General features: G+C 42.0%; 1 protein-coding gene and 2 pseudogenes across 2 annotated transcripts in view; 2 read left to right on the forward strand and 1 right to left on the reverse strand.

Moving 5' to 3' along the window:
* The window catches only part of astn1 (astrotactin 1), a 462,961-nt gene that overhangs the window by 168,958 nt on the left and 270,744 nt on the right, over positions 1 to 23,259 (reverse strand). For both annotated transcript variants that reach the window (XM_056421820.1, XM_056421821.1), the window contains exons 16-17: positions 15,158 to 15,262; positions 7,250 to 7,438 (exon numbers count right to left, since the gene is read on the reverse strand). In XM_056421820.1, the coding sequence (XP_056277795.1) occupies positions 7,250 to 7,438; positions 15,158 to 15,262 (294 nt within the window). The remainder of the gene's footprint in view (positions 1 to 7,249; positions 7,439 to 15,157; positions 15,263 to 23,259) is intronic.
* LOC130198685 (5S ribosomal RNA) lies at positions 4,764 to 4,880 on the forward strand (annotated as a pseudogene).
* On the forward strand, positions 5,225 to 5,353 carry LOC130198689 (5S ribosomal RNA; annotated as a pseudogene).

Consider the following 23,259-nt stretch of genomic DNA (forward strand, 5'->3'; position numbering starts at 1 on the left):
GTGTGAGCCTACGGGTGATGTTATGTATAAATATATATGATATTAATGTTATGAACCCAAACATGGCGTTAGATGTTCCAACGTTTGTGTCTCATAGGGTCCGTTGGACCTGGCTGGGTCTGATGCCATGGCCCTGCTGAAGCCCCGCCCACTCTTCCTCTCTACCTCCATCTGCGTGATGGATCATGGAGGTCTGGATCGTGGTCCATGCCTACGACCAACTATTCATACACTCTGTCATATTCATTGAATGTGTTGTAACTCTGTAATGATTCATTCTGTACACATGACATCAATTGTTTCGACCATCCTGGAGAGGGATCCTCCTCCGTTGCTCTCCTGAAGATTTCTTCCATTTCTTCCCCGTGAAAGTTATTTTTTCTATTTCTTGGGAGTTGTTCCTGATCCGATATGAGGTCAAAGGTCAGGGATGTCGTATGTGTACAGATTGTAAAGCCCGCTGAGGCAAATTTGTAATTTGTGATGTTGGGCCGTATACAATAAACTGAATTGAATTGAATTAGTATTTCCGCAACATTGGGAGAGATAACAGTTGCATCACAGCTGCGTCAATGGCAACTTTCAAGGTTTACCTAACTTTAGAGTTAGAATTGTGACCACTGTGAACAGGAGCAGTTTTTTGTAAATTTGCATGGAATTTGGGCAATGCTTTATGAAAAATGTTTACATGTTGTCTAATTATTTCATGATATTACCCAGGAAATAACTTTATCATTTGGTACCAATTATAATGGAAATACAGAAATAGTTCTGAGTATCTCAGGGACATAAGCTCATAATGTGTTTTTTTCATATGTCACATTTAAGTTTTGTGAGTTGCGTTAATGAGCAGTTGTTTTTTAAAGTGCAAATCCAGTAAAATCCAACTTCAAACATTAATAATGATTGGAAACATGACTTTCGGGATATCTGAATTCATATGTTTGCCCTTTCAGCTGACACTCTAAGCGTTGCCTACAAGCAGGTTATGTTGGCAATAGATATGTCTAACTAGACTAGTGAAAGTCACTCTGATGTATGAACTCTGGTATCTGTGTTCCGTGATATCACTGTGATGTTATAGAATTATTAGATCATTTCCATGTTCTTGAACGAGAGGAACAAAATGACAAATTCCTTCCAAAAATGATGGCGCCATATCAGTTTCTTTCCAGCAAATCATGTGGAACTACAGGGTATGTATATTAAAGTGTCACTGAAAATGTATTGAGATTTAGTTTTGTGTTAAAATCTGCTACGTCGGTCTCGATTACAGTAATTATCGGTTAGCAGTTATCGGTTATTCATCGTGTCAGCGTGAACAATTTAAATTGTCCCTGCAACGCTAGTAATGTAGGCAAATGTAATGATCCTGTATTGTTTTAGGATCGGTTCATTAATGACACACACTGTCACCACCAAATGACACATGTACAAACAAAGGCTCATCTCTAATACCCACAACATTTATGAACTTGAAAGACTTCTTAAAAACCTTTATCTTGGTGCCGGTACACTGACATCAATCCGTGCAACAACACAAAAAGACATCTGCCTTGATCTAGCATGAATAGTGGAAAAATAACTCCAAGTGACAGTTTACAGAAAAGAAGCTCAAAACCGACAAGCGCGGCATATTCTTCTTCTTCTTCCTCCTTTCTGATTGTGTTGAATCATTTAACAGAGTCGGCACAACCGCTGTGTCAGAGGAAATGAAGAGTAATGGCACTCTTCACAAGGGAGGTTCTGTCTTCTAATGCCATCTGTCAGCGCAGAGGTAACGGGGAGTGAGCGGTGAGGCACCAAGGGGTGTCCTTGGACGAGGGAAGGGAAGGAATAAGGAAAAGTGGCCAAAGGGAGGCAAGGAAAGTGGCTGGACAGTTTGGAGCCGCTGAGGGGAAACGGCCTCTGCTGGTCACAATTACACCTTTTACAAGTCCAATTGTCTTCAACACAACTGCTGCTACACACCAATGGTCACGCCAACTTCCAGGGGTGATGGTCAGCTTCGCTTTCATTCAGCGAATGTACCGACATAAAGAGCCTTTAGTGACAGTTTGAACCTTCTTCACACCAATACACTGGTTGTGGGTTGGAGGTATTAGTAGCAGTGCCGATAGAAGTTTGGGATAGTTAACAACACATTTTTTTACGAAATCTTACTGTGAGAATGATTATATACACTACCATTCAAAAGTTTGGGGTCACATAGAAATTTCCTCATTTTTCAAAGAAAAGCTCTGTTTTTTTCATTGAAGATAACATCAAATTAATCAAAAATACACTCTGTACATTGTTAATATGGTAAATGACGATTTGAGGTGGTAACGTCTGGTTTTCAATTCAAAAAGACTAATGTCGGGTTAGAAAACCCTTGAAAACCCTTTTGCAATTATGTTAGCACAGCTGAAAACAGTTATGCTGCTGAGAGAAGCTATAGAACTGACCTTCCTTTGTCTGGGTGACTCCAAATTTTTTAACGGGAGTGTATATATTTAAGCAAAATCTTTATAAGCCAAAGTTCACAAATGTGAAGTGTTAAATATAAATTTAAGCAGCGCTCCATGAACTTGAACTATATCAGGTGCTTCTTAAAGGTTGTTTTAAAAAATGGGTCACCGGTTCAGCCCGTTGAGCCTCACTCTCCAGGGCCGTGTATCATGATGTGACACCATTTTGACCCGCACAGCCACATTGTGCCCACATCACGCTTCTAGGAGGAGGAAGTCAGGTACCAAAGTATAAAGGGTGATATAGTCCGTGAAGGGAAGAGTTTGGGGCTGATGGTTCTGATGTTGAATAAGACTTTCACGCAGGAGATCGGAGTTTAGGTCCCCAGTGAAACTGAAAGTTAACGTTTTATATTGGTACATTACGTAGGCTACTTAACCCTCCTGTTATGTTGCGGGTCAAATTGACCCGTTTCAAAGTTTGAAAATCTAGGAAAAATATATCCAAGTACTTTTTCTGTATAAAACTTCTTCTGCTTGCCGTATTTAGTGTAATCAATTTAAAAAACAAACACAAAAAATTTCATGTATTTGCAACCCCCCCCCCCCCCTGCAGGTTTATATAACAGAGATGATGTTCGGGTCAATTTGACCTGGCAGTGAAATTGAAGGCTAAAAGATGTCAGAAGTGTCACGTTTAGAGCCGTTCTTTCTTTGTAAATGTGGGACAGTCTTTCTTACTCCCTCGCTCACACACACACACACACACACACACACACGCACACACACACACCTACATGCCAACCAGTGTTGGGCAAGTTACTGAAAATTAGTAATTAGTTATAGTTACTAGTTACTTCTTTTAAAAGTAATTGAATTACTTTACTAGTTACTGTATATCCAAAGTAATTAGTTACTAGGGAAAGTAACTTTTAAGTTACTTTTATGTCTGCTTTTTTAATGTCATGAACAGTCAAACACAATAAACATATGTTGTAGACCTATTTATTGCAATCAACAGGGCAACAGGCCTTCAAATCAAGCAGGAGTACAAAAGTCCCTTTTTTAGTTAACTTAATACAAAATAACTGTCTCAGTGATTTAACAGTTTTTTTTTAACCACATTAGGCCTAATGAAATAAAAGTGATTGGCCTACAGTATTAATACTAATTAAAAGAGAAAACAAAGGTGCCTTGAGGTGCTGCATATAATTGAGGGGGGGTGCTAGTGAGGCGTGTACGTGCTGATCTGGAGTCAGTTTGGTAGGATTTGGGTATAAATAAATTATTTCATTTAAAATATGGATTTTTATTTAAAGATATTCATGTAATTTGCATGCAAAATAGGTCTACCCGAACCAGCGGACACAAAATTCAACCAGCGGCAAAAACCGCGGACCTGGCAACACTGGAAGTGGCTGTCAATCACAGTGTGGCACCGTGATGCTGGTCGAGGAGGCGGGCCTGTGATTGGCGGAGTAGAGGGGAGGCGTGCCTGTGATTGGCGGAGTAGAGGGGAGGCGGGGTTAACCTGTCGGAAAACGGAAGTTACGGGTGGTTGACGGGAACCGTTGTTGTTGATGTTCGCGCTGCTGAGCTGAGAGGAGCACACTGTCTGTGTTGGTGGATGCCCAATAAAGGGAGGAATAATAACGTCGTCCCGTCTCCGTGTCATCAGTCCATAACGTCCGAGACGTTACAATATCATTGCGCCACCAAGGTCCTGCGATGTCAGATCAGAAGCAGCTAAAGTAGCCTAGCTTGTCTTCTTGTCTGCAAGTGTTCATTTTTCACAAAAGAGAGTAACGCGAGTAACAAACTCATTTAAATTTCAGTAACTGTAACTGCGTTAGTTGATTTAAAAAATACTTCGTTACACTCTCGTTACCGCTAAAAGTAGTGGAATTACAGTAACGCGTTACTTTGTAACGCGTTACTCCCAACACTGATGCCAACACACACCAACACACACCAACACACACACACTCCTGTTCATAGCCCCATATATAAAGTTGTACACATTTCAAACATCAAACAAAAGGACCAGGTGGTTGTTATGGGAACCATCTCTATCCTGATGTGTGTCCATCACCACACATGAGAAGCACACTTTACAGACTAAACAATGTTTCTCATCCTCTAACTTTCCCCCTAAATCAGTGGTGCCAGGGTTACGGCCCTAGGGCCGGACTCGGCCCGACTGTACGTCACATCCGGCCTGCGGTTGATAAAGGGGACCATTTTTTATTTATTTTATTTTTATCAATTTTTGTCTCCGATTCTTTAAAAGGCTCATTTGCAGGCTCACTTTTTGCTTATAGCCAGACCACCCTGAACACGCCTGATCTCATCTGATCTCGGAAGCTAAGCAGGGTCGGGCCTGGTCAGTACTTGGATGGGACCGCCTGGGAATACCAGGTTCTGTAAGCTTTTTCCCACTCTTTCAAAAAAGCCACAGGCTTCATTTAGTAGATGGTACATCCCCAACTACCGGGTTTCTCTTTTTCGGGGGATGGGGGGCAAGGTGCAAAGTCCTTACAGGTGTTTTCTCTTCGACGGGGGGAGGGGAGATCGGGAAGGTTTAGGTCTTTGCCCAAAGTGATGACAAGTAAGGTCGACGTGCTTACAGGTGTAGATCAGTGCTAAGAATCCAATAAGAGTTGTAAAACAGCCGTTAATGTGGTCAACCTAACAGGGATGTTATGGAGTAAAAAAGAAAAATAGAAGATCGGGTCTCCGATTCTTTAAAAGGCTCATTTGCAGGCTCACTTGTCGCTTACGGCCATACCACCCTGAACACGCCCAATCTCGCCCGATCTTGTCCGATCTCGGAAGCTAAGCAGGGTTGGGCCTGGTCAGTACATGGTTGGGAGACCGCCTGGGAATACCAGGTGCTGTGGGCTTTTCCCCACTCTTTCAAAAAAGCCACATCCTGTGGCTTTTTTGGTGCATTTCTAATTTTTATATGTAGGCTACTTGCATGGATAGGAAAATGTTACGTTTTTAGAGGGTAACTGTCTCCTGCTTTAGGCTATGTAATTGTAGGCCTCATTGTGAGGCAATTTTGGTGCCAATGCAATTTCTTAATGATGTGTAGGCCTTCATGAATCATTTCAAATAGCCTACCTATCCATGTGTTGAGTCAGTGTTTGGCCTTTTCAGTCCGAAAGTGTAATCCGACCCCCTGAAATCTCACTTGAAACAAATCTGGCCCCCTATCCAATTTCACCCTGGCATCCCTGCCCTAAATACAGCTTTATTGGATATGGGACACTAATGTAAGGGTTTCTTTCATGTGGGTGTGTGTCTCTCATAAATATGGTCCTATAGTAATTCGAATAGAGTGTCTGTCTGACTGACTGAGAGTGACACACACCATCCCAATCTCAGATGCACACACACTCTTTCTAACGACCCCACCTGTGCGAGAAATACAGATACTATTTTGACGGGAACCTTTATGTTTCCCTGTGGGAAAGATAGATAGATAGATATATACTTTATTAATCCCCAAGGGGAAATTTGCTGTCACAGTAGCAGCACCAATAAACTAAACACACAAGAATAAAAAATAAAAAAACTCCACCCACACTTATCAGGGGAGGGAAAAACATACAAAATGGTTGCTGAGAAGAGAGATGGGAGTTTGGGTCCCCAGTGAAACTGAAAGTTCACATATTATATTTTTAAATTACGTAGATTACTTAACAAACACACTTCTTTTGAACCAAACCACTTTTCCTTTAACATATCAAATATGTTTTGTTGCTTCAACAAGTTTGTTCCCTGCGAAAATAGGATGTGCAAAACTGACTCCAAAGAGGTCGGTGAAGCGATGGCGTTTGACCAGTTCATTTCAGTATGCTTTTATCGTATTCCTTGTTTATTTAATGTGACATCTTTATCTGTAAAACTTCACAGCAAGATAGCCTATTATGAATAAGTCTGCACCCCTGTTGGGATTGGCCTTTTCAATGGCCCTTTAAACACAAACTGATGTTTGTTCACACGTAGCGTGCTGTGTGAGTGGCGTTGGCTGGTGTATTGGGTGTTATGACATCATCTGAACAAAGTTCTGAAGCTTACCAAAGATCTACCGGAAGCTTTCAGTGATTTCCAGACACTTTTCAGACAACACTAAACACGATTGAGGGTAAACACCCAAGAATAGAATGGAAAAGTGCTCCTCTGTGTTCGTTGGCATGGTTTATGGTGCCCACACAACAACCCAAACCCCATTTGTCTGTGCGTATGTCTGTTTCCTGTCTGTTTATACTCATGCCCAAAATACAATTGCCTTCATGGATTAATAAAAACGTTATTAAATTGAATAAAGGATTGACCAAACAAAACAAGCCACAAGGGGTTCTTCCACAAAGAGTGCAGATGGGGACAACACCACAACAACAACAACAACTAATGGTTGAAACAAGTGCCCCAAAAGCATTCCATCAACACTGCCACTCTGGGAGCCCATTACTTTCCTCCGCAACACAGGTACCGCCAAAAAGAAAGGGGACAAGAGAAGAGCTTTCTTAAAAGTGGTCCCGCGCGAGGTTTTACATATTTCTCCTGCCAAGCAGCCGAAGTATGATCAAGAGTCGTGCCTATTGCAAATGTGTAACGTATCAATCCAGTCCACCCCAACACACCCTCAATATCCAGAGCCTCAGTGTGTTTATGTGGGTGTGACAGATTATTAATCCTCACACATCCCACAGCGCCACCAACACACCTTCGATGCAAGGTAATTACTGTGCGTCAATTTCATTCTGTGTGTGTATGTGTGTGTGTCCTACCTTTGCTAATGTCCTGGTACTCCAGCCACAGCTGTCTCTGGACCTGTTTGTTGGGGTACCAGATGGTACAGGACTCCTGGAAGCCGTACATCGCCTCCTGCACGTAGTGGTTGCCAAACTCCCTGAGGATGGAGACAAAGTCGCCACGCTGCGTCGCACCGTCCAGAGAATGGATGGCCAAGCTGAAGGCTGTGGAGAAAATACAAAAAAATATATATCATAATAATAATGCAGTGAGAACAAAACCCGGAATGTGAAACAAAAGAGAGAATAAAGCCGAGTGTTATGGGGGGGGGGGGGGAGGTAGTTTGTCTTGTAGTTTTTTTGATTCATCTTTCCAATGAGACTCAAGAAGACTTACGAACTAAAGGGAACCCCGACAACTATTCTACATCCAACTATTCCACATCCAACTATTCCACATCCAACTATTCTACATCCAACTATTCTACATCCAACTATTCCACATCCAACTATTCTACATCCAACTATTCCACATCCAACTACTTTACATCCAACTACTCTGCACTCCAAACGTTTTTAGCTTCAATAGTATCATTTAAACTCCATCTCAAAACATAACTGTTTACACTGGCATTTAGTTAAATTAAATATTCTATGGCCTGCTTTTTATCTTCTGTTTATTTATTTTATTGCACCATCTTTTACTGTCTATTTTAATTTGCTCTTTTAACTGTTGAAATGTTTTGGCCCCTGTTATTGCCAAATTGTTTTGAATTGACTACTGTATTGCACTTTGTGGCACATTGTCTGTGATAAGTGCAATATAAATAAACTTTAGTTACTTACATTACAGGGTAAGAATGGCAGCCTTGGAATTACTGTATATTATATTCCCACTGCACATACCCTGCAAAATGCATACTCCCACTTTTAGTTACTTTAAAAAAACTTCTTCCTTTTAAATGTACAAAATGTGTAGTTGAAATGAAGATTATCAGAATAAATAGCATACAAATATCAGATGCGGGGACGATTATGTCATGGTAAGTGGGAGGAGGTAGTGGCGGGATCATTTTTAATGTTAATATGATTGAGAACTGATGTATTGTCCTGATTGTCTCAACCAACTATCCCCATCAAATATATTAGCATCCGCAATATTATGTGATTTGTGTGATAATACACAAAGTTGTTATGATTGGCTGCCAGCCATTAGCGCTCGAGGAGACCTCATTAAAGACTGATTGTATTCATCCACCGTGTTCACACTGATGACGCTAAAACGCGGGTATGATTAGCATGTACACCATCTTTGTTTGGCGTGTTAATAAGCATGCTAATATTTTCTAATTGCCATTAAACACAATAAAGTTGATGCTGATGGGGATGCCATTAGTTCTGCAGGCCTTTGGTTGTATTTTAACTTAATAGCTTCAAGTGAATGTATAATGCTCATTTACGAGTTCATGCTTGTATTTTGCGTTCCTACGAGAACATGTTTACATGCTTTAATGTTAAATTAACAACAACAATATTGTTCTTATCATGCGTTTACACCAAAAGTGTTGTGACTATTTGCAACGCTTAAAGGTGCGTTCACACCAAAAGCGAAACTATTTTTCGCGTCGCCCAAAACGCGTGAGTTTACTCACTCGACCGTTCACCATGTTCACACCATAAGCGTCGAGAAGCTGCGCGAGGGGCGGGGCTTATCTCCGTGTCTCGTCTCCGTAAAGACCGTTATCATTTCCTTCATCCACCAGAATAACTAACCGCTAATTCTGCTTTATATTTGTCGTGGACGTCTCACACACTAACGCCCTCGTGTTTGGGTTCATGACATCACCCGTTAGGCTCACTCAGCTCGGTCACTTTCACCGATGAAGTTACTGTTACGTCTGAAAGACTTCCGCTTCCAGCGCTACGAGAGCGGAACTCAAGAGCTGATTGGCCCGAGTTTGGCCCTGAGTAATTACAAGTGTTGTATTAAAAAGCTTTAAGTCAAGGATTTAGAGCCATGCCTAATTACAGTTTGCCGATCGATGTTTGGTTGTCACCTCGTAATAATTAGAGTAACTAATAATAGAATAATCAAAGAGTGTCTGAAAATGACATGCCGTCAATGTGATGTCTTTTCAGAGCACAGATGCGTTAAATGGAGGCTGAAGGTGTTTGATATTTTTACAGCGGGTAGAATGTCAGAAGATCGGGGACCAAAACTGGTTCAGTGGAAATCTGAGCCGGTTGCTTATTAATTATTTATGAACCATTTTAACCACACATGGACATTACATAGCAATGGAAGAAAAAAAAATACAAAATCTCATCAGTCATCCACAGTGAAATCCTCGTGATTTAAAAAGTGTTGTGTGTGTGACCTACAATTTTGTAAGGCTCAGAATCAGATCACCTGATGAACGCTTGGTGTGAGTGAATAAATAATGCAGGACACATGACGATAAGCTTCCAGCTCGAGCTTCAAACAGAACGCGAGCAATTCTTCTCCACACTGTGAACGCAGTGTATATATTAAACATCGGGTCCTCCACTCAACGAGAAGGGCCCGAGATGTTAGTTTGTCCCTCTTTAGTGAGACCGGGATAAGTGGCAGCAGAAGCTTCAGGGTTCAGGATGTCTTTTCATAGCTAATGTAGACAGCGAATCTCCCTTAAGGCGCAAACCGGTGCAGGGGAAAAAAAGCAATGGTTTTTTTTCAATTAATAATTTAAAACAAGGCAGAGGACACTTAACGTATTGGAGCGGACTCAATGATCTGGGCGGAAGATCCCAGAACACAAAGGAAAGAAAAGCATGTTAGATCCCATCTGGAAACAAAAAGGACCACCGCGCGCTCACTCGGGTTCTATCCGAGTAAATAAATCGGGGAAAAGGGCAACAGCGATTCGCGGTTATCATCTCCGGGAGAAACGGTATTAATACCTCTGCGCTCGCTCAGAAATTAAATCAGGGGTACGCAGTGAGTGAGAGACAAGAGTCTGAGCAATGGGGGCTTCGCTATCAGGCGTTCGAAACCAGTCGCCTCAACCGCCTCCGGTGACTGTTGAAATATGAAGAGCTAAAGTGGGAGATGGGAGTCAAAAAAGAAAAATGCTGCCGGGATGCTTCTGAGGCGAAGAGGGAATAGGAACCGTGTCCTCGGCCAGACGCGGCAGCCACTTTTCAAAGCCCCAGCGGCCCCGTTGGAAACGCATTAGAGGTGTCACGGCTGTATTTACTCAGGGGCGGCTGCACTTATCAGAACGGGAACTATTTATGATGGTTTTTTTTAGGAATAATGCATGCATTTAAAACACAACCTCATTTTTAGGTGGGAAATGCATTTTTAAAAAGGCTAGGGAGAGTGAACAAAGGTTATATTTCAGGAGATTTTCATTTACCAGCAGGCCAACCCAAGTTATCTAGAGAGGCAAATGCCAGGAGCCTTCAGAAGACGGACGGGTTGCTTGACTAAATACCGTTCCACAGTTATCTTATTCTGTGAAGCTTCTATGGCAGAGCGACTCGGCCCCTCTATGGATAGAAAGCCTCGTGATGTATGTACGACGGGCTATCAGAGAGACGGGGAATGGTGTGTACTTTCCTCCAATGCGGACCTCCTTTCCATTTAACTTCATTGTTCCCTTTAATGTAAAAACCGAGCCGGGTTTCATTTTTTACACGACGATGCCAACCTGAGCCTGAATCACTGGAAACGGGGCCACCCACAATGCATTGCTTTGAATGAAAGAAAGAGAACTCCTCTGCACAAGGCAAAACATGGATGTGGACTTATTAGTATGTGTGGGGGGGGGGGGGGGGGGGCTTAAAATAAATAAACCACAAACACCGAGGGAACACGCCATGGTGGATTGTTTTGAAGGAACAATAGTAATTAAAAGGCACATATGGAGATGAGAGTCACAATTGGTAAGTGTTTTTTGAATGTCTTTTCTTCTTCTTCCATGTATGTGTGTGCAGGGGCGTTTGTAGGATTTAATGAAAGGGGGGGCTAAGCCCCAAGGACAGCGGTATGTCTGGCCATGTCCCCGGGTATCCATTGTTCGAGACCGAATTTCAGGGTCATGGTGATATTTTATTCTCATTTGGAAACTATCACTGAGATAAAGATGAACTAGTTCAGTGTCAAATATACCATTCAATGGAGAAAAAATATTACAATAATACATATGAATGCAAAAAATAGTGAGATGTCAATAGTTATTTTTTCTTATATATTTGAGATAAGTTTTCATTTTGCCGTCCACACCGGTTGCTAATTGTTAAAGCGCCGCGTCAGCGTTTGTGCTGTTGCTTTTGTCTGAGACGACAGACCCATCTAATTATTCCATATACGAAGGCGACCACGCTCGTGTTTCCAGAACATTTCTGTCGCCCACGGAGAACTTTAACGACGTGAAAATGGCTACACAACGTCTTCTTCCTCCTCCTCGTCGTCTCGACAACGAGCGACATCATTATGTCCAACGTAATCGCGACCACGCTTGTCAGTCTGCGGCACGTCCGCTCGGCTTCCTCCCACTCGCTGAGGTCATCGACACTTTGTTTCCATGCAGCCGAGCGGTGGTTCTCACTTAGATGTATTTTAGTGTCTTTGTTGTTGGATATCTGAACCCGTAGAAAACAAGAGATTTAATCACCAACCTGCCGTGCCGCTATGATAACATCTGTTTTGTATAATTGCTTCGTCTTCTGACAACATCATTATGAAGCCGACTTCCTAGCAACACCTGCTTCGTGTATCGTGACCAACGTTTTTTGTTTTGCGCCCGACGCTTTTAAGTGTCTCTTCTGAAAATAACAGTATATTACAATGTTGTACACCCAAGATATGTTTATTACAGTAACTTATAACATGGAGTTATAGAAAGCTCAAGTATTCCCGTTTTTTATTTTTTTTGCACTTTTATTAATATGCGGTCTCCACTCATCGAACCGTATAATTTTCCTCAAGCTTCGTTAAACTTGTGTATTAATGGTCCCAAAATTTGACAATCATAAAGCTGGATTCCTATACATATGCATCACCCTTCCTGCTTAATTCATTTTCACATATTTATTGCTGGAGCTTCATGAAGGCAGCTGGAAACTGGGTGAAAAGTTTGCGTGGCGGTGTATTGGAACTTTTACGCATCGAATAAGATGCTGTAAAATCAAATGCTGTCATTAAACAATGTATTAATATAGTTTTCTTTTCCTCGTACAGGAAACATCTACTCTGCGTGGCAAGAACCTTAAGCTGCGTTAAGAATTTTTCGCGCGATTAGATCGCATGAGCAAAGTCAACGTACAGACACAAGTGGTTGCGTTTGAGGCCCATTTGCGCCGCGAATGACGTACAATTTGCCTCATTCGCCACAATTTTAAATATTTGAACTTTGGCGAAAAATTCAGCCAGTTGCAAAAGCCAATCAGTGTTGAGACGCTCTGCCGTGAATCTAACTGCTGCTCTAACGGTGCTGGAAACAGAAATCATTCAGAGGTAGTCGGTGAAAGTCACCGAGCTGTGTGAGCCTACGGGTGATGTTATGTATAAATATATATATACATATATGATATTAATGTTATGAACCCAAACATGAGGGCGTTAGATATTCCGATGTTAATGGGATGTCCACAACAAGTATAAAGCAGAACTAACCACTAGTTCTGGTTAGTTCTTCCGTGGTGGATGGCAGAAATGATAACTGTTTCCATAGAGTAAAGCCACAAGGATAAGCCCCGCCCCCTCTAAGGCACAAATGAAGCAAAAAGCCACAAACAGTCAAGCGAGTAAACTCCCGCGAGTATTGTTGTGAACGCAGCATAACTTCAGGCCGTCGTCATCAAAGATGTTTGCAACAGAAGAAGACAAATGAACATCTAATTATAACCGTGACCAGCATCACGCTGCGTGTTTGCTTGTCAGAACCGCTAACCGAACTCAAGGTCAACAGAATACCATCAGGATGGTGTTTCAGATGAATTCGTGACCGTGATAACTGGTGACCTTTAGCGCGATGCGTGCGCGGTTGCTCGTAGCGACTCGTGCAAAAGGGTTGGCGTCGATATTAATAATACGATAATAACAGGTGTATCAATTTCCGCTGTATAACCCACATGGTCTGGACGCAGAGTCACCGGTTCACACGGTCACTCCTGAAAACCCAAACACAAGCAGCGTGTCTCTGGCTCCAAGCCACTGGTGTCGGCTACCATTGGACTGACCTTTGTAGATCCCATTCAATAACTCAAAGGGCATTTCATGTTCCGCACATGCCCACAGGTCTCGTCGTTGGAAGCGCCTAGTGACGCGCCGTAGGGTTTCTCCACCAAACACTTGCACCGATGTGTGCCTCTGGATCTGCTGTACGTTAGTTATTATACAATCGACACAGCAGTTGTCATCCCTCCAGTTGGGAAGGTGCTGCCCTCTTGGTTTTGGCTGCGCTTGTTGAGCAGCTTTTTTTTGTTGCTTTCTGCCCTTTAGAAGTGACATTTTGCTAATTTTTCGATTAAAGGGAACTCGACCCCGACCCATTTATTGCCATCCGGGGTTTTCTCTCCGAGGAAGCGCAGCCGGGCCGACCGCACAACCGCTCCATAATTGACTGTTTCAACAAGGCTTTAATTTGATGTAATAGACCCAACTTGAACCTTTTAGCACCACCATCTCCACACTGCCTGCAATGCGCCCCGAGGTGATGGTCTCTCCATGCTCATGAAGTGTATTAGCATAAAGCTGCTGCTGATAAGAAGAGACGTATTTCGTTCTACTGTACATAAGTACACATTTGAGGTACTTGTACTTGACTTGAGCATTTCCATTTCATGCTACTTAATGCTTCTACATTTAGAGAGAAGTGTTGTGCTTTTTGTTCCTCCACATTTATTTGATAGGCTTTTATTAATAGTAACTGCAGATACAGTTTAATAGTAGGATACAAATTGAATTAGGATGTAATATAATGAATAAGGATAAGACTTGACTGGTAGCAGTCAGTGTGTATAGTGTAAAAATGTACCAGCTTAATGCAATTATAAAAATGTCGATAGTATTGCTTCTGTCCATCGTGGAGAGGGATCCTCCTCTGTTGCTCTCCTGAAGGTTTCTTCCTTGTTTTTTTTTCTCAGTGAAAGGGTTTTTTCTATTTCTTGCAAGTTTTTCCTGATCTAATGTGAGGTCAAAGGTCAGGGATGTCATATGTGTACAGATTGTAAAGCCCTCTAAGGCAAATTTGTAATTTGTGATATTGGGCTATAGAAAATAAACTGAATTTAATTGAATTCATATTTTTCTGAATTGGACCGTTTTGGCAAAATAATACTTTTTAATTTAATTTAATATATTGTGATGCTAGTCCACCAACGAGAAAATCACGTTTTCTTGAAAAGAAACAAGATAAAATTACATCATAGCAAGAAACTGGGAAGCCGTGAACAAAATGTCAACTGTTCACACCGAGCAGAGCGGAGAGGTTGTGAGAACTTACATATTTTTCCAATAATGTCACGGCACTTTTCTTTCCTTTTTTCTTCATTATTGGCATTGTAACCGTTTTAAACTGCACAGTCTTGCCTTGATTGTGTTTGACGTCTACACGGCAACACACACGGACAACCCGGCAGCCCAAAGGAAAAAGGCGACAATCGTCCAGTTAATCACGGAGCTGAGGAAAAAAACGATAAATTAAACAAAGCAGCCAAGCTGGTATGATGAGGCGCTAACCTTCGTGCGTCACATTAATTACCACGGCATGAATAATTGATGGCCGATGGCGGCGTTTTTTCTTCTTCTCCCTCACACGGAGAACGTGAGAGTTCATGCCACCGAGAGAGCCCCCCCCCCCCCCCCAAACTCATGGTCTCCCCCAGCAGAAATATACAATACAAAAACAAATAATATATAAATATGGAATGAATGACCTGAGGCACAGAGTGATTTACCTTGAGAGAGGACCCACTGATTGAGTTTGACGTGGTAGAGCACCGAGCGGAGGCTCCAGTGCTGAACCAGCGGGTAGCCGGACACCTCGCTGTAGTTCACCATACCTGCAGTAGCACACAGAAAAAAAACATACAAATAAGTATCTATATGTATGTAAAAAAACACAGAGAAATGCTTTGAATGTGTATTTACTCCTATCGCGGAGGAGATTGCCGTCTTCAGCGTGACATCAAAGGGTTTGGATCTACGTCTCATTCCTGTTTATTTTACCTGAAGAATGTGGATTGATAAATATGAATATTATAGTAGATGACAGGAGAGAGAAGCGAGCAAAGTCTCTAGGTGTTAGATCAAAGTGGAGCACGATCTACGGAAGGGAAATAAATACAAATGCACACACGTGAAATTAACATAAATTCCATTCGGGGTAATCGGTAGAAGGCAAGCCGTCAGTGTTTGATGAAAGAGAAGGCAAACATCTGCCTCGGATTATACTTTTCATACCAGTGGCCTACCCTAAATGTGTCCGAGTTTTTCCTCTCAGAAAATTGCATCAAACCTTGAACCAATTTCCATCCGTTTTTAGCAACGTTCTCTCCCTTCGTGGCACGGAGGTGTTGCGCCACGCCGACGATGACGTGTAAAACCATGCAAACGCACGACAGGTGTTTGCCACCCCGGTGCCGTTCGCCACGTCTAATTATAACGGTACAAAGCGGCGAGCTCTCGCCGCCTCGTCAACAACCTTCACGGAGATCGTTGACGCGATCAAGCGGGGGAGAGGATGGCGGATAACAGAGGATTCATTTCTTAAATTAGACGCCTTAACCTCGCAGAGAAAGGGCAATATTCTGTGATGAAGCTTTAATCACGGAGTAAACGTCCTGATTTGACGATGAGACATGAGGCGCGAGGCACGCTTAATGAGGCATGGTCCGACGGTGGTGACGGACTCCATCGGCCGCACTTATAGAGCCTCGGCTCAGAAGAGAAACAAAGAAAAGACGATGGAGCTGCATCTAAGAGAACCTGTACGAGGGCGGCCTTCAGTGAATATTTATGATGTCAGCAACACTAAATGGAATGAAAAGGATGGGATGTTCGTATCCCCCCTATTTGATGGAGAGCAGGGCTCTCAAGTTTTGAAGACAGGCAAGCGTGAGATTTCCATCAGCACCCGATACAGCTGACCGTTGCGCGCGCCGGCATCGAGCCGAAAAGAGTTGTTGACGGGGGGGGGTGCTAGTGACTATTTCGACCCCGAGAAAAGTTGTTGACGGGGGGGGGGGGGTGCTAGTGACTATTTTTTTGCTCCATCCCAATGCGCGCAGACCGGCGTCGGAGCTCTGCAGCGGGACAATCGATCGGCGTATTGAGCACCCCTGCATTCAAGCATTAAATAGCCGAGAGGTTTTTTCAGCGTGAGGAATTCGATGTGTGGCGGGAGTGCGTGAGATAAGACCGAAATGCGTGAGTCTCACGCTCAATGCGTGAGACTTGAGAGCCCTGGGAGAGGGTGTGGAAATCAAAATGTAAACCATTACCATATTTTCTGGGTTTGACCCATTGTCACATACTATTTGAGAGGGGTATGAATGAGAGACAATAGTTTGATTAACAGACTAAACATTGATGTCTTTTCAGTTAAGGTGCGTTCACTTGCAGCGCGGGAAGAAGAAGAAAAAGAGCGTATGCCGGCTTTATATTTTGAGCGTCATTCTTTTAAAAAGCATATTCACTATTTAAACCTCAGCGTAAATGCACATATGAATGAAACAAATTTCCATGGCTTTTCAAAGACTTTGAGTGATGAATGGTACTAAAAGCGTATGGACATTATCGGCATTGTTGCCGATGATGTTAGAGAATAATGATGACCTAGTTCTCTTTACAAAAATAATGACATGGTGAACGTGAAGGTTGTTTTTTTACCATTTCTCTCTTTGGATCATTATGGATTCTAGCAGCTGATTGACCCCTAGAGGGCGCGACGCCGTTCTCAATCTGTGTCAAAGAAAAGGTCTAAAAGAGCGTTCACAGAGGGCGGCCATTCAGAAATGCATTATTGGTACAGGGCTTGACAGTCAGGTTAGAAAGAGCAAAACTTTCGGTTACAACTTTATATTTTTCGAAAAACTAGGGACAGCAAACGGCAGCTCAAAAAATAAAAAGACGAACAAAATGTACACATTTTTTAATATCATTACCTTCCTAAAATAATGTGCGAAGTAATTTTTTGACATTTTAGTTTTAGTTTTGCCTAAATCATCTTGTGATCCTGGCCACCTTTGGTAAAATCGCCTACATCCTCAGTTGAACACATCATGTGGTTATACCCATGTAGTATCACAATATCACATGATAATATCACAATATCAGTTTTTTATGTTTTCTGAAAAACCTGTAAAAATAACTTTATTTTAGGAAGGTGACAATATTACGTATGTTTAAATTATGTGAGGTCCTGGGACAGAGATGTCGTATGTGTGTAGATCATAAAAGCTCTCTGAGGATCATTTGTGATATTGGGCTGTACAAAATAAACTAAATTGAATTGAATTAAATCCTGCTGTTCCAGATGCAGACAAAGTTGCACATGACGATGTTGCTGCACCGTTTTTTGGGCTGTGGGGTACAAATAAACGACATCACAACCGAAGGTGCAAATTGATCCCAATGATAAAGAACCAGAGGGACCTGAAGACAGAAAAAGGGTAATTTTGCACCTTTGAGATGGAAAGAAAATGATTTCAATTCAGTTCATTTTGTCTAGCCCAATATCACAAGTTACAAATTTGCCTCAGAGGGCTTTACAATCTGTACACATACGACATCCCTGTCCCAGGACCTCACATCGGATCAAGAAAAACTCACAAGATATAGAAAAAAAACCTTTCACGGGGAAAAAAAAGGGAAGAACTCCACCAGTTGAAGATAGCACATCCTAGATAGCACAAGGGCTGGACCAGCACATGTGTATTAATAAGCTGACGCATACATTCATCGTATCTGGATTAACTCCAAATTCAATGCGAAAATAAATGGCCAACATATTTTCAGTTTTAAGTCACCGTTGAGGCCAATTCAGTCACCTGTGAGAGAGAAAAACAGCTAAAAACACCCCGGTACTCCATACTGTTCCTATTCTTCCTTTAAAGCCCAGTAGATATTGACTCCTCTCCATTCATCTTCTCCTTTGCCCTGAAGGAAGTCACCCGTGTAGCAAGGGTTTTTCAGTTTTGATGCACTGCCCATCAAACGCGAATGCGTTCCGCTTCCCCGGGCTGACGACCCGCCGTCTTATCCGCCGCTTCAAATAGCCGGTGGCAGATGGAGCGCGACGCGTGGACACGGTGAGCAAGAGGAAACATCCATCACGTAGCCACAGAGGGGGAGGGGCGGAGCCGCTTTACGACGGACTGGAGGACCAATCGGGTCAAATCATCGCCCTCCCGGACATCATGATCTCATCATTACAGAACGGCACTTCATGAAACCCGAGCTAGTTCAAGGGTCATTTTTCATGTCTTTTTATTTTAATTTTTTTGCATACGACTGCAGGATCAGGCCTTTTGACAAGAGCTTGTGCCGAGGGGGGGGGGGGGGGCAAAGGCAAAAGGCCTCGGCATATAAATCATCTTGTCTTCTTATGGGAACTGATGGACGGGGGCTGGATTTCAGAAATACATCACTATGACTTTTTAAAAACTAATTCATTTTTTCAAACTCAGAGCGTAAACACATTCCCATCACTTTTCCCAAACTTTTGTGATTTAATTTTTTCCCCCAAGGACGCTTTTTTTCAGGCCTGGAAAAAAACATTTCAAATTTCAGGACTTTTCCAGGTTTTCCATGACCGCACAAACCCTGTGAGGTTCAGAGCGCTGCTGGTCCAAGTCAATTTAAATGCGGAAAGAAAATAATAGCATTAAAGGCTTAGTTATTGCACAAAACTACCATGTAGTTGTTTTTCTCGCATGCCTCCGATTTAAAGGATGGTCTGGATGTTCTGGTGTGGTCTGGATGTTCTGGTATGGTCTGGATGTTCTGATGTGGTCTGGATGTTCTGATGTGGTCTGGATGTTCTGGTGTGGTCTGGATGTTCTGGTATGGTCTGGATGTTCTGATGTGGTCTGGATGTTCTGGTGTGGTCTGGATGTTCTGGTATGGTCTGGATGTTCTGATGTGGTCTGGATGTTCTGATGTGGTCTGGATGTTCTGATGTGGTCTGGATGTTCTGGTGTGGTCTGGATGTTCTGATGTGGTCTGGATGTTCTGGTGTGGTCTGGATGTTCTGGTGTGGTCTTCCTCTTGTTGAACATGATTTGTTTCTTCCCTGGGTTGGTACAAAGGCAAATGTTTTAAAACCTTCCTTTTTTAAGCCTTTTTGAGGTTGATAATAAGTTCCAATATTAGATATCTTCTTCTTTTTAGACAGAGAGAACACATTTATGTCCAGCTAGGAAATAAATATGACGCCTTCCTCACGAGCAACATCGTTTTTAAAAGGATTATGTGGTATTTTATACTTTTTCATGAACTAAATGCGGAATGTGATAAAAAAACAACGTAAAAAAAATACTTCCTTCCATTCATCAAGACTTTCTCTTTCTGAATGGAGAATCAAAAGACAGACTTGTCTTTTGATTCTCCGTTCAGAAAGAGAGAAAAAAATGTATTTCATGGTATTTGAACTCGAGGTGACACTGGTCGAGTGACTCAGATACAAATGACCATTTGTGACAAATTCATGACAAGATTGGTCCATCAATGCCCCCCCCCCCCCCTTCGTATTATCTTTTTTTGGGGGCACAAACACGGCAACACTAATTCCATATAAAGTATGACGAGCGTGCAAGGCCAAGTCGTCTATACCGAGTGCACGCCGTGAAAAGGCAACATTATGACACCACCCCGTGAACGTGATGAATACGCCTCTAAATGTGATGGCGCTGCATCGTCCTCACCTTCAGCTCCACCCATTTATCCCCTCTTATGGGAAATGGCTCCTCGGAACAAAAGACACACAAACATATATATATATATATATATATATATATATATATTCCCTGGCGCCAGGTGGAGCGCATTCCGCGACATAACCCTCCGCCTCCTCCTCCACCCCCAAGTTCACACAGTTTCTCTCTCTCCATCTCTCTCTCTTTTGCTCTCTTTCTCTTTTTCTGTCTCTCTCTCTCTCTCCAAGAGAAAAAGCTTGGTCAGGGCTGCACTTTGAACTCCAGCTGATTTAATTTGGCATAAAAGTGTTTCAATTATTTTTGAATGTTATTACCGCATCCATTTGTGTTTTTACTTGACGGTGGACGGAGTGATGGCTCGTTGATTACATGCCATGCGATGGACATTTACTTTTTAGGTGCCTGAATTGTACTACATTTATTCTGCAAAAGGTACAATAACTTCTGTTGTTACCAATCGAGGCTACACTTGGTCATTTCAATAATGCAAGATAAACATACTAATGTCACTGTAGTTAAAAGCAACAATAGATATTCACCCATGACACATTATAGAGCATTTTATCATGATAAGCACTTATATATGAGCACTTTAATTATTATTAGCTCACTCACTGACTCATTTTTGTAAGAATCATAGGGTTATATTGAATCAAGATTGTAAAACATTAACATACTTTATTATTACTTCAAAATCACTGTTATTACACATTTAAATGATTCATACAGAAGTATGTTCCACGTTTCCACCACTATTATAATGCATTATAGGAGACAGGGTTACTGACTTCTGTATATATATATATATATTTTTTTTTAAAAACAGTTGTATTTCCTTTGGGTGAGTGTATCATCGCAGGGTAAAGCCGGAACTTTATCTTTTAAACTCATACGGGCCGGACGGGACAACGCTGGGGCCTACGGTGCATTGCAGTTACATAAATCAAAGCAAGATGTCATCAATATTCCAGCTCTGTGAGGGAGGCACTGTGTGAAGTAACCCGTTGGGACGTCGACTTTCCAGTCCTTCTATGGATCCTCCAATCAGAGCCAGAGTTCAATTCCCAACTATTGCAGTGTTTCTTTCGCTCAGTGATCCATCTTTGTTACTGTTTCATTGTCCAAACACAGAGATAAAACAGCCGAGTTAAGCTGCGTGAAGCTTTGTGCACCTAGACTTTCTAATTTTACAGCACCAGGATGCCTTTGTTGTGCAGTCAAAGACGAAGTCCCCAGAGCAAAGTCTACAGCCGGGTTCACACCAAAAGCTTTGCGGATATTCGCTTTACTCGCATGAGTGAGTTTACTCGCTTGACCATTTGTGGCTTTTTGCTTCACTCACGGGAGGGGGCGTGGCTTATCTCCGTGGAAACGGTTATTATTTCCGCCAAGGAATAAATAACCACTATTTCTGCTTCATACTGGTTGTGGACATCCCACAAACATCGGAACATGTAAGGTCCTCGTGTCTGGGTTCATAACATTAATATCACATATATATTTATAGATAACATCAGGCTCACACAGCTCGGTGACTTTCACCAATTACTTCTGAATAACTGCCGCTTCCAGCGTCATAAGAGCAGCAGCAGCCAGTTAGATATACCAACCGTGGAGCATCTCAACGCTGATTGGCTTTCACAATTCGACGTTGGGCGAATTTTTTTCAAAGTCAAGTTGAGGCGAATATTCTAAACGTGCAATACACGGCAAACGCGGCACCCGGCGTAAATGTGCGTCTATCGTAACGATTCGCGTCTGTACGTTGACTTTGCATGGGATCTACACGCAGAAAAGATTTGCACCGCTTTTGGCTCCATCAAAAGACGTTAGAGAATTGAAGATGACGTTTGGAAGTTATCATCGGACCAACACCAGGTCAATATCGTTTGCTGGTTGTTGATTGGTTAGGGAGGATTTCATCAGCTGAAAACATCTGTGTGGTATGCAGAACACTTAATTATCTCCGCCGTGAGATATTGAGCAGGGTTCATACACATTTTGACCAATGAATAACTTTTCCATGACTTTAAACCCAATTTTCTTGACCAAATGTTTTTTGAAATCTCGGGGCAGACATGAACAAGTGAGAACATGTAGTATTTAAACTAACAATGAGAATTCTAAAGCATACAGTATGACCTTAAATAACACAAATTAATGAGAGACAATAGTTTGATTAAAAGAATAAACATTTATCTCTTTTCAGTTAAGGTGCGTTCACTTGCAGTGCAAAAAAATGTGCGAGTATGAAAATATATTTTGAGCTTCATTCTTTTAAAAGCATTTTAATTATTTAAAACTCAGCCTAAATGCACGTATGAATACAACAAATGCCCCTGACTTTTCCAAAACTTTGGAGATTTGAGTTTTTCCATGACTTTTCCAGGTGTTCAAAGACCGTACGAACCCTGGATGAGATTGGTTGTTTGTCTGTCTGTGTGTGTGTACGTGTGTGTGTGTGTGTGTGTGTGTGGGTGTGTGTGTGAGGGAGTAACTCGAACGCTGGTGACGTCACTGTAGTAAAGGGAGGCCGAGCTTGATATTTTTATCTTAAACTGCATATTTCGGACCCGCTATCGTAATAAAGACCTAAACGTCCCAATTCTAAACAGCCATTATCTAAAAAACTGCCCACATATTGAAAATATACATGTTTACAACTTAATAAAGTGACACATATGGTTCACGTTAAATCAAACATCACAGCAGTGGTTGTGGCACCGCACTCTAATGAGTCCACCTTTCTAGTTTCCAAGGGAACTAATATCGGTTCAAGGACTTTAGAGGAGTAGAATTAAAAAAGGTGCATGGCATGGAAATGCTTCCAGTTAAAGAACGTCAACATTGTACTTTACTAGGGTACTTGTGTAATGCACTTAGTGACATTAAATACAACCCCCAGTATCCTTGGACTCCCAGGTCTTGCTCACCGATGTACTGAATGCTCCCCTATTTAAATTACATAAAAACACTTGAATAGGAGAGATCTTGTGTTGGATGAGAACCAAAATGGAAGCGTAAAAAAACTCAATAGTCTGATTTCCAAAGAAATAAAGATTCTCCCGCCGTCTTTGTCCCATTTAAATTTGGCTGCGTCCCGTCAGGAATGCTGGGCAGCG

This window comes from Pseudoliparis swirei, chromosome 8, assembly GCF_029220125.1.
Source record: "Pseudoliparis swirei isolate HS2019 ecotype Mariana Trench chromosome 8, NWPU_hadal_v1, whole genome shotgun sequence".
NCBI lineage: Eukaryota > Metazoa > Chordata > Actinopteri > Perciformes > Liparidae > Pseudoliparis > Pseudoliparis swirei.